We start from the raw sequence: 12,500 nt of genomic DNA on the forward strand, positions 1-12,500 counted from the left end.
ACGGGATAAATAAACTGACAGTCAATAATATAGATAAATGGATAAATGAAGGAGAAGGGAATGGAGCTTGTTCGGAAGACAGATGCACCAGAGCCACGAGCATCGCACGTTATGAGGCTATAAAACAAGAAAGACAGGAGTCCGGAACACATAAATAATTCACACCCTTCCACCGAGACGCCAGGCCAAAAAACAAAAGTGTCGGCGCGTCCTTGAGCAAGGCACTTAACGATAAGGTGATTGGTGCCCCGCACGCCGACTTTGCCATCGGCGTGTGAGCGTGTATGCATAAGAGGCCATTAACTGTCAAGCGCCTTAGGAAGCCTCGGTGGCTCTAAGAGCCTGCTTTTTCACCCTCAAAACCCCCACGGCCCCCTCACCTGCAGACTGCCGCAGAAGTGGTAGATGCCCGGGTCAATGCTGATGTGGTTGTCCAGGGCGTTGGGGTTGCGCTCTCGGTTCCTTTGGTAGGGCGTGGTGATCGAGGCGGTGGTCTGCACGGGCGGCATGGGCGGCCACACCCCTACGTCGGTCCCATTCCCAAACGCCTGGATGGCGTTGCCTACGGAGCGAGACAGTGTGGCGGTCAGAGTCTTTGACAGAGGCTTTCCAGATATGGCTGCCAAGCTTTGACACTTTATCATACAGCCTGTGTACGCTTATTTTTTACTGCACTGTGAATAACACGGTCAGTGGAATCAATGTTCTTTGGTGTGAGTTTGACACAAACAACTTAATTTGCGGGCAGCCTTTAGATCTGAAATGAATTGTTGGTTTTGGCATTGGAGTTTAAATAATCACTTTGTATGGGCGTGAGGCTACGCAGGTGAAAGTGAAAGTGCTGATGCGGCTATTTGCCATTCCAGTCCATTAGTGGTCCTATTTATAAACTTCTCTGGCTTTGATGTTAAAACACACGCACGCACGCACGCACGCACGCACGCACGCACGCACGCACGCACGCACGCACGCACACACACACACACACACACACACAGCAGAGGGTTAGCAGAGGGTTAGGTTTCACAGAGCTGCTTTGAAACCAGTGACATTTTCCTGTCTCCGGGTCAATTAATCCATTTTCCTCATGACCCTAAAGACAGTACAACAGCAGAGGCAGGGAGGCATTTGCATAGGTCATTCATCACCTCAAAAAAAAACAAAAATAACAAAGAATCAAAGGGTCAGGTCAAGGTCAAAGTCTTTCTCAGACAATGGCCAATTAATCACTTTTCATCAACAAAAATGTCCATCTTGCAGGAAAGAGCAGCAGGAAGAACAATTAAAAGGAGTTTCCTCAGAGCGGTTAATGCCTACCTGGCGGCAGGACCAGTCCAGACTGCACAGTTGATTAAAGGTAAGCAGAATAATGTCCTTTTGGATCGGTTAGTTACTCCTTGTGGAGCGGTCCATGGACCTCTCGGGCCTTTACTAGAATCGATTATTTGGAGGTGGGCACGGCGGGTTGGCGTACAGTACAACTCTCACCTCAGCGGCTTTCTCTCCTTTTGCCTGAATCCCATCAAACACAAAACGCTGCGACCCAAGAGAACTTCACCTTCCACCGCGTTTAGGTTCGTGGCTGTTTGCTGAATTTGAACCGTGTGGGCACCTCTCATTGGTTTTTAACTTTGTTCAGTGCACCTCCAGCGAGGCCAGGCGCACATCGCGCAACGTCCTACACAATGTTCCTCTTCTCCCTCTCTTTCTGTCTCTTCACCCTTTATAGCCGGACTTCTTTTTCTTTCTCCTCCTTCATCTTTCGTTCTCCGTTAAGTTTTTTTTTCCCGTACTCACGCAGAGACATTCCGGCGCTGCTTTTACATAAGTAGGCTGTAAAAAGGCCAGTGAGAGGTTCAGAGAACAAAATATCAGCTGGTTTCACCCATATTAGATCATACAGTATGAAGACCTATTATGCAAAACCCACTTTTTCAGTGCTTATGCACATACATTTGGGTCTCTGACCTACTAACCCTAACTGTGAAATACTCAATTTCATGTCAGTGTTTTGTGAGCTTTTTGTGGTCTATTTCGGAAAACATGCGGTGAAACAAGCCATTCAGATTTGTGTCTCAGTCCGGCTGTACGTCACGTCGAGACACATTCGAATTAAAACCGCCTCCCATCTGAGTAACTCCACCCACGGCTGGAAAATAACAAGCGCCGCTGGGAACTGCTCTGTTGGCTTACAGACAGCACAAAAAGAAAGGGGAATTAATACGAAACTGTCTGTGACAAAGCTGAAGACGATGGAAATGTATGGTTATTGAAGGCAAGTATTTAAAAAATAATTCTGCTCTGTGTTTCTTTCTAAAAAAATTAAAATTAAAAATGTATGGGGTACATAGACTGCAGGCTGTGGCACGTTGTGCGTTACTCCAAACAAAACCATTCAAAAATTGTGTATTTACTGTAGATGTATTTATCTTATTTTATTTTCTGTCATTTACATTAAACAAAAAAGCCCTGGATGCGATGTCCCGGTGCTGTGTCTCAACGAAAGTCGGAACAAAACTTTGAAATTGGGAGATCTAATATGATTTAATATCTAATCTGATATGCTTCATTATTCAAATTTGTTCAGAAACAGATTTTGATGGTCTGATACACCATGTACTTTTTTTCAGCCGAAATCGATGACCGATAATCACCTGCTTCTCATGGCCGATACAATAAGATAACCGATAATTTTACATTTTTGTCTTTTAAAAATAAGTTCATAACCTGTAGTTTATGCACACCTGAGGGTAGGAAAGCCTAAGATGCAGTGAACAAAGATGGATGATTTCATATTCCATAGCTCTGACCTCACCAAATCTAACTGACATCACTACAACAAAAACACCCCAACGAAAACAAAGAACAATTCTGACTCTTCAAATGTTCATTAATTTTTTTCTCGTAAAGTACTTAAAAAAACAACTTTCCTACTTTACTACATACTTTATTTATACTGCATTCACACATGAACCAAACATGAACTGACAATGTCCTGATAATTAGGTCTGGACAAATATTATCTGTGTCTATTGGACAATTGATAGGCAGGCTATATAAAGAATGAAATAAGTTTTAAAATGTAATATTCAAAATAAAATACGTTCCATCAGTATACTCTATTTGAAAAATAAATAAATAAATAAATATTACGAATATTCCGACTTGAAATCAAATCATTTCCGTTCCTGAAAAAGAAGTAACAAGTGCAGCTTAATTAGCAGCCTTAATTAACATTTCACTTAAACAGAATGAAGATGAAATCTAAAAATAAATAAATATGGCAAGTCGGCCCTAATATAAATAAATAATAAAGTTTGTTGTGCTTCCTGTCTTCGTTGGCATCAACATATATTAACAATGGATATTTACCGCCTGCTTTGGATTGGAACTTAAATATCCCAAAAAACGCCAAACTATGTGGCCCTGTTGTCAAATATGCATCATCTTTCTGCTTCTCCTCCGAGTTTTGGATCCTGCTGCGCTCTGTCTCCACTCCGTGTGTTTACAAGCACAACCTGCCCATGAGGTAGGGGGCGGGGCTCATTTCTATATTGACAAATGTGATTGGCTAGAGGTGAGCAACTTTAGATCGTCCAAACTGATTGGCATTCCGTTGCCCCTTGCCAAACGCAGAAATGAACAGATCGGCGGAAGACATTTTCAATTTATATGGCCATAATTATCGTTATCATTTTATCGCCCACCACTAATTCAAATTGTGCTCAAAGGGACACTATGACGGGAGAGAGGTAAGTCAGGTTGGTGTAACCTGTTATAATGGTATTTCCCACATGGCACAATAGGTGTGGCACTTTTTGAGGAGATTGCGTTTACAATTTCAGATATACTGAAATTAGCCTTAGAACATTTTTATTTTTAATTTAACAATATGTTTTAGTTTATTTTCAAAGGTAATTGCACATTTTTGACAAGTCTTTCTTTTTATGCATATACCTTTGCCAAATAATAAATGAAGTTCCGACTGTGGAATAATTTCCTCTCTTCCATTTTCAGTTCATTGCATGCGATGCATGTGTCAATACTTCTACATGAGCAGGATATTTCAGTACTCTTTACACCTCAAATTAAAATAATAATAAATGACCCTTCTTCACCCTCGGTGAGCGGGCATGTCGCGCGTTGATGACGTCTCTACACGCGACACGCCTACTCGCTCGCTGTGAATTTTCCGGACAGTCACCTGCTCTGTTCACACATACTGCTCACACACACACCAGACTTTGCACTAGGGTGCTGGCTGGGAAAGTCCATTTAATGTCTGGTGCAACTGATTCGGACATTTGTGTAACAGATACAGCTCCTCCGGTAATTTCAGGATTGCAGTGCATGTGTGAAAGCAGCTTTACCTTACTCTACATACTTTAATAGTGCATTTTACCTTTGAATAAAAATGAATTGCTTTGACATAATCTGTCAAATCAGACATGTCAGTGTATTAAACACAGGCTATTAGTAGTAAAGCGCATCACTCAATACAAAAATAAAGGCTTTTATAGAACCAAAAGCCTATGGCTGCTTAGTCTGCAGATAATACACAATGACAAAATACATATAATAGTAGACTGTTGATTAATAAAGAAATGGAAAAAGGTTGGGGGAAAGCTGTGCTACTTTGAGGGCACGAGGGGGAGATTTTTCTTGATAAAAAGAAGCATCTCTGCCTCCTCGCAGTCGATTCTGTTTCTTTTCTCATCAACCACATGAGCGGCAGCAGAAAACAAATACTCACCGTCCACGCTGGTGCAAGGGGCTGACAGGTATTTCCGTGCAAGTCGGGCCATGGTCGGAAAACGGGATTTGTTGCTTCTCCAGTATTCCATTGGCCTCAATATTATCATGTTCTGGTGTATTATTATATTATAGATTTAATATATTATATATTTAACAGAAGTTGAAAGCTCTGTTTATCTAAACATTCAATTACTGTATATAAATTACCTGCACTTCTGTTTGGCTGCTTGCCTCTTTTGTGTTTTCAAGGATTTCATCATTTCCAGCAAGGAATTATTGTTGCCATGTGTTTGCTGCTTGGCCTCTTTGCTTGCGTCCCGTCTGGCTTGTCAGCTGTTGCATAGTCCTTGCTGTTGTCCAGTTTTTTTTCCCCACAACATTTCTGCTGCTTGCAGTTTTCTTCCACCGTTAAAGTCATTGGAAGCGATCCTCATATCTACGGTCCAACATTGTTGTGAGACAACACAGGAGCTCTGCATGAATGTGACCCAATCGCTGGCTTGTAACAGGGTGCTCATGGAAGGTTTCCCTCCTTGGCCTGTTGCAATGGTTTTGTTTAACGGGGGGGTGGTAGCTCAGGCGGTAGAGCTGGTGGTCTAGTGATCTAAAGGTTGCTGGTTCGATTCCAGGCTCCTCCTGCTAGCATGCTGTAGTGTCCTTGAGCAAGACACTTAACCCCTAGTTGCTCCTGATGGCTGCGTCCGTCGGTGTTTGAACAATTGTAAGTCGCTTTGGATAAAAGCGTCTGCTAAATGACTAAATGTAAATGTAAATGTAATGTTAACAGACGTTTAAGGGCTCCGATGGAGGGGATCCCGCCCGCTACTGTGATTGTAGCTGAGCTAATATTTCTAGTCAGCTGTTAACACGGATCGAGAATGGTCAACATGTTTTCAATTAGCGGCCATTGGTATACGCTTAGAGGTGCGGGTAATTTATGAACTACTCCATATGCTGCGAGCGCTTGCTTCTGCGAAAACAACCTCTTCAGCATAAAAACGTGCTGTTCCATCGTGGCTACGTCTCATTGGAGCCGTGTGATTTTCATGCCCAGTTGTGTCTGTAAATCTTTCAGATGGGAGGCGGCAAGTTGGGAGTGCTTAAAATGCCCTACCATCCTCCACCCGATCGAAACACAGTCGGATATACCTCTTTGGCTCAGTAAAGCCTCATTTATGGCAAGCTGTAAAGTGTGTGCCATACGGCCAAAGCTTGCAACCCCAAATTCCTCTGTAGCCTTGGCCATATTGCTTGCACTCCTCTCCTTTGTTGTGTTCCACTGCCCAAACAAGGTTTCAAAAGCTTTGCAGATTGTTGTGGCTGTATGTGAACCGGAGAACTCCTGTGCATTAAATACTCTCCTTTTCATGTTAAAGTCTCCATCCAGCCACTGAGCCATCAAACTAAGCACACTGACTAACTGACTAACTGACTTCTGACTAACATCAGAAGTCCCTAATATGGAATTTCTGATGTTAGTCCAGTGAGTATGTCCGTGGAAAAAGTAATGCTCACGTTGGTCCCGATCAGACTATGAATGTGTGTGGTGTCCACATCATACAGGGCAGGTAGGGATACGTCTGCAAAGTAGCGGTGACTTGGGTATGTATGTGTATTATGTGCCGTTTGGTATTTTCAAATACAATCTTTGCAATAAAATAAAATAAATTTAAATTAATTTTTTTAGACTTAAAAAAGAAGTGAAAAGTAGCGTGGAAGTGACGTCATGCGCTGTGCCGGACTAACAGGCGAACGGGCTCACAGGTTACAGGCTACATGGAGCTGTTTGAACTGTAAACTGTTTTTCTGTCTGTTGGCGAATGAAAAACCCTGCAGAGAGCAACAGTAAGAACAACTGATGGTGAATAACAACCGATGGACATTTATATAACGTTATACCTTTTGTGCCGCATGTCGGATGGTTCCATGTGTTACATGAAATGGTAACAATAATGATATTACCCGTTACATCGAAATATTACTGCCTTGCTTCCAAAAAACAATTAATTACTGTAACCCCAAATACTGCTGTCATTCCATGTATTCATGTCTCTGAAATTGGTGTTATGTACTGTAACTCTCATAGTTGTTTAATCACTTTATTCAACTCAATAGAGGCTACTGTCACTATGAATATGGGGTGGTTTCGTCGAATGAAAATAGCCTATAGCCCTAGTGACATGGTGAGGGTATTAAAGGTGGTTTATTTGAGGGACGATCGCACTAAAGGCCTAGGTGTAAAATATACAGCCCACCACTGGTATAGACCCCTATTAGAATGGCTAGAATACATAATCCGAGTTGTATTTTCAGCACAAAAAATGTTTTGGGGACCTTGGACACCTATAATAAGTTGTTGAAAAGGCGCATAATAGGTCCTCTTTAAGCCAGAGGAATCAGAAAAGCCTTGCTAGATATTACGTGTGTGTGTGTGGTTTAATTACAACATAATCACTTTGGACAGATCTAATCATCCACTGTGTAAAAAAAAAATATATATATATATATATATATATATATATATATATATATACACACACACACAGATCAGGCACAACATTAAAATCACTGACAGGTGAAGTGAATGGCATTGATCATCTCGTTCCACTGACACTTGTCACAGGGTGGGATATATTAGACAGCAAGTGAACAGTCAGTTCTTGAAGTTGATGTGTTGGAAGCAGGAGAAATGGGCAAGTGTAAGTATCTGAGCCACTTTGACAAGGACCAAATTGTGGTAACTTGACGACTGGTTCAGAGCATCTCCAAAACAGCAGGTCTTATGCGGTGTTCCCAGTATGCAGTGGTTAGTACCTTCCAAAAGTGGTCCAAGGAAGGACAACCAATGAACCGATGAAAATATTATTTTCCCATTGTGGCAATTGACTTTATTTTTGGATGATCTTTAAAATTTTTGATTCACCTCAAATTTGAAACAGAGAATCAACATATGTTGAAATACAATGACCTGATTTTGCTTAATGTACTGCCAAAATGTGGATCTCTGTTCAATTATTTCCTATATTCCCAGATTTTTTATGCTGGCAAAATTTTTCAGTGGTACCATCTCATGACCTCCCAAAGTCTGTTGCACTTGTTAGATTTTTATATTTGAGCCTCATTAAGTGAACATTTTGGCAAATGTTCCATTTTATTAATTCATAATTCATGTGCTGCTGTTAAAATAAATATATATATATATAAATATATATATATATATATATATAAAAATTCAGTCTCTTCATCGCATAGCTTCTGAATCGACGTGTAAATGTATTTTCCTTTTCCTTCCTTATTCCTGTATTTGTGTTGTGGGTAATAGTCCCGGCAGGATTAGGCTGTTTAGCATCAGTGTCAAAAAAAAAAAAAAAAAAGGCTTGAATTAATTTTTACTCAACTTACCTTCATAAAAATGTCTACGCCTGTTGCTCATCAGAGCAATCAACGAGCACAGGTTAAATCACCCTTCCCCCCACACACGGGAGGAGCCCTTATTATCACATGTTTCCATCTACTCTGGGCTTGTTCCATCAAGCCCACTCTCTTCAATAAACTGGTACTTTTCAACACCATCACCTGTGTCTCTGTGTCGAAGGGCCCTGAAAAAGATAGACAGGTGGTGTGTGGCGGGCGCAACTGCCACAGCTGCTTATTGCTGCCTGGGCGTTTGTTCGCAAAAAACAGATATCCACACCGACGCTATGACCAAACGTCATTTATCCGTCGCGAGGGTTGGAGACGGATCGGTTTAGCCGAATTGCAGCGAAGGTCTGGTTTATCTTTGGAATGCGAGGTGAACTGAGCGGTAGAAAATGTGTTCGAATCCTGCCGTTGTTACCGAGCTCGATTCAAGCTTGTCCATTGTGCCATTGGGTCATGACCAAGGTTCCTCATGGGTTCGCGGTGTCATGTTTGCACTGCATATTTCATTTAACATTATTTGCGTTTGAACGATGACTTTTCTTCTGTTTTTACTTTTCCCTTGACATTGGTTTCTTGTCATTGTAAGATTACTCACAGTAACAAACAGCCACGAGTGATGTAAAATGAACCCCGCGTGCTAATTCATTAGCCTGCGACTCGAGACGGATGCCAAGACTGGCGATTGGAGCGAGAGTTTTGATGGATTTGTTTTCTAAAAATCATTCACCAAGATTTCCCACCGGTCATGACCCTGTGGCAGGAGAGCGCCAGGCGCAGAGGCAGGACTTCGGAGCTGCCAGTTACACTAACCGCTGAGCAAGGCTAATGAGAGAGGAGAGGAGGTGGGAGGGATGGATGGAAGGAGGGGAAAAAGAGAATGAAAGAGTGACAGGTTGGAGAATGAAGAGAGAGAGAGAGAGTGAGAGAGAGAGAGAGAGAGAGAGAGAGAGAGGGGAATGAGGCAAATGGGAGACAGGGGGTAAAACAGGCAAAGAGAGATCCCTCTCTTTGCCTGCACTGAGGGAAAAAGAGACAGGAAGAGAGAGAGTGAGTTCTTCCTCTGCCGCACTCTCCATCGCATCCCCAGAGTGAACTGAGGCCGGCAAAGGATAAAGAGAGAGAGAGAGCGAGAGAGAGAGAGAGCGAGAGAGAGCGCGAGAGAGAGAGAGAGAGCGAGAGAGAGAGAGAGAGAGAGAGAGAGAGAGAGGGGGCCATTTAACCCACATTAGCCCGCGTCGATCCCAACTATTTCTTCAAGTTGACCAACAGTAGGGTGACCTTTTAAAACCCCAACCGGTACGAGGTGAAAGAGGGGAAGGGAAGATGGATGGATGGAGAAGGAAGGATAGGACAGAACGATAGAGAGGAGGTAACTGATGAGTTGCCGAAAAGAAAAAAAAGATGAAAGAAAGAAGGGAGATGAAAAGTAAGCAGACAGCAGCAATGAGGGGTGAAAAAAAAAAAGACCACGCTGAAATCTGTGGCCGTCTTTAAAGCCATAAAATATTCGGTCAAACTTTGGGCCGCACACAACAGTCAACATTCTATGTTATTTCATCAAAGACCAATGACCCAAAATCACCTTTGAGCCGTTAAGTATTGAGCATTTAATGGTGGGAGTATCAAATGAAGAGCAAGTGCAAAAGTGAAACTGGAGAGAAGTATGGCTGGTTGTACTAGAGATGTAAGACCAGCAAACGATTTGTTTTTTCGCGAACAAATGGCTTTTTAAATGACTCCGACTCAGCTCTCGACAATATCGAGGTTGTTTTGGAAATTCAGCTCATTACGAGTGACTTGTTTGCATTCCAGCAAAATAAATCATTTTGATTGTTGAGGATGATTCTTGTGAGGATCCCATTGCCAAAGAGACTCTCGTCACAGCAGCTGAATCCAACGGGGATTTCACTAATCTTTTATCCTGAGTCACTAGTAAAGAGTTCAATCTCCAAAAAGCGACAAACCTTTCATCACCAAATTGCAGATGAGGAAATAAGACTCTAGTCGTCTCTGGGGCCGTGGATGGATGTGTTCACCTGTTTTATTAGTTTGCTTTTCGGTTATATAGGAGCAATAAACGTCCTCTTCGTCAAAAAGTTTCGGTTCAAAGCAGCCCCGATCGGAGCACATTATCCCCTTCGGCATCGGGGATGTTATTTTTATGTTCATTTCTTCGTCTTTTTTATTTGTTGCGATGGCAGATAAATAATGGAATCCCTCTCGATGTTAAAAGTGTCATGGAGGACGCTGTCGGGGTTGAGTGACTGACGGCACCATTAAACCCCAAAAGAGGAACATTAACTAGAATTACATCAACGTGACCAGCAAAGAAGCTGCCTATTATCTCTGAGTGTGTGTGTGTGTGTGTGTGTGTGTGTGTGTGTGTGTGTGTGTGTGTGCGCACATATTGTTGGCTAATTATTGTTGCTGTGCCAGAGGGTTTGATGACAAAGCTTCTTTCGGTCAATGGGCTGGAGGAGCTACGAACATTACACACGCACGCACGCACGCACGCACGCACGCACGCACGCACGCACGCACGCACGCACGCACGCACGCACGCACGCACGCACACACGCACACACACACACACACACACACACACACACACACACACACACACACGGACAGAAACTGATGAAGAGAAAGAGTAACAGAGGAACGAAAAAAGGACAGCGAGAACAGAATGGAGGAAAAATATGGATTTGCAGAACGCAGCGGTGGAGAGGAAGAGTGAAAGAGTGGGACAAAAGAGAAAGAAAGAAAGAAAGAAAGAAAGAAAGAAAGAAAGAAAGAACGGGTCAGGGTGGAGAAGAGGAGGAAGAGGAGGAGGAGGAGGAGGAGGAGGAGAGAAGTGAAAAAAAACAAAACAGACAGAAGAGCAGGAGAATCAAGTATTGGGGGAATGGAGAGAAGAAAGGAGCAAAGTGGTGGGGGCGGAGGAAGAGGAGGCAGAAGGGGAGAAGAGAAGAGTGAAGTTGAAAAGAAAGGAGAGGGGAGCAGAGGAGAAGAAAGGAAAGGGGAGCAAGACGGGGGACAAAAAAGAGGAGGGGAGAGGAGAGGAAGGGCTGAAAGAGAAGGAAGGAGGAGAGAGAAAAGGGGAGGAGATGGGCGTAGGGGAGTGGAAAGGAAAGGAGATATAAGGAGACAAGCGGAGAGAACAGAAAACGAAAGGAGAAGAAAGGAGTGAGAGGCAACACAAGGAAGGGAGAAGAGGAGAGGACAGAAGGGGGGATGGAGAAAGCCAGGTAAAGGAAGAAGGGGGGGAAGACATGAGGAGAGGAAAGGAGAGAAGGGGATGAGAAGAGAGGAGAGGAGAGAGAAAAAGAGGTGAAAGGAGAGGAAAAGTAATGAGAGGAGAGGAGAGGAGAGAAGGACAAAGGGGAGGTGAGGAAACGAGTGGAGTGGAGAGGAAAGGAAATGAGAGAAGAGGAGGAGAGGAGAGAAGGGCAGAGGAGAGGGAAGGAAATGAGTGGTGTGGAGAGGAGACACGAGGAGAACTGGGGGAACAAAGGGAGGCGGGAGAGGAAGCGGGGAGAAGAAAGGAGGGGAGGAGGAGGGAGGGCGGGTGGGGAAGGAGGAGTGGGGGGAGGGAGAAGGAATGACGGGGAAGGAGGAGGGGAGGGAGAGAAGGGAAGGACGGGGAGGGAGGGAGTCGAGGACGAGAGAAGGAAGCACGGGAGGGAGGGGTGGAGGGAGAGAAAAGGAAGGATTGGGAAGGAGGAGTGGAGGGAGGGAGAAGGAAGCGAGGGGAGGGAGGGAGGGAGAGAGAAGGAAGCGAGGGGAGAGAGGGAGGGAGAAGGAAGCGAGGGGAGGGAGCGGCGGAGGACTCACGGAGGCAGGTGTTCTCGGTGAAGAAGTGCGTGAGCTTGTCGCACTCGTCCTTGTTGTTCCCGCTGCTGCTGCAGTCGCAGTACGGAGAGACGGAGATCTTAGGAGAGCGGAGGTAGTTAGGAGTCATCACCGTGCCTGGAAGAGGAGGAGGAGGAGGAGGAGGAGGAGGAGAGGAGAGGAGGAGGAGAGGAGGAGGAGGAGGAGGAGGAGGAGGAGAGGAGAGGAGAGGAGAGGAAGTCTTTGAGGCTACGTTCACACTGCAGGCAGAAGTGGCCCAAATCCAATTCTTTGCTCACATGTGACTCAGATGTGTTGTTTTTTTTTTGTTTTTTTTTTCCATGACAGTGTGAAGTGCACAAATCAGGGTGGGGGTGACTGAGTGTCTCCCTGTTATGAGGGGAGGAAAATAAATGCAATTACAGGTACTCCTCACTTCACCACCTACCTGTTTAACCACCTACCTCTTTAACCACCTACCTCTTTAACCA

The 12,500-nt window shown here is 44.0% G+C and overlaps 1 protein-coding gene across 1 annotated transcript in view; it reads right to left on the minus strand.

Moving 5' to 3' along the window:
• The window catches only part of LOC307241841 (GDNF family receptor alpha-1-like), a 99,675-nt gene that overhangs the window by 5,555 nt on the left and 81,620 nt on the right, over positions 1-12,500 (minus strand). The window contains exons 8-9 of the mRNA XM_080016084.1: positions 12,013-12,147; positions 381-562 (exon numbers count right to left, since the gene is read on the minus strand). Coding sequence (XP_079872210.1) covers positions 381-562; positions 12,013-12,147 — 317 coding nt within the window. The remainder of the gene's footprint in view (positions 1-380; positions 563-12,012; positions 12,148-12,500) is intronic.

Source organism: Zeus faber (assembly GCF_960531495.2).
Source record: "Zeus faber genome assembly, chromosome: 16".
Lineage (NCBI taxonomy): Eukaryota > Metazoa > Chordata > Actinopteri > Zeiformes > Zeidae > Zeus > Zeus faber.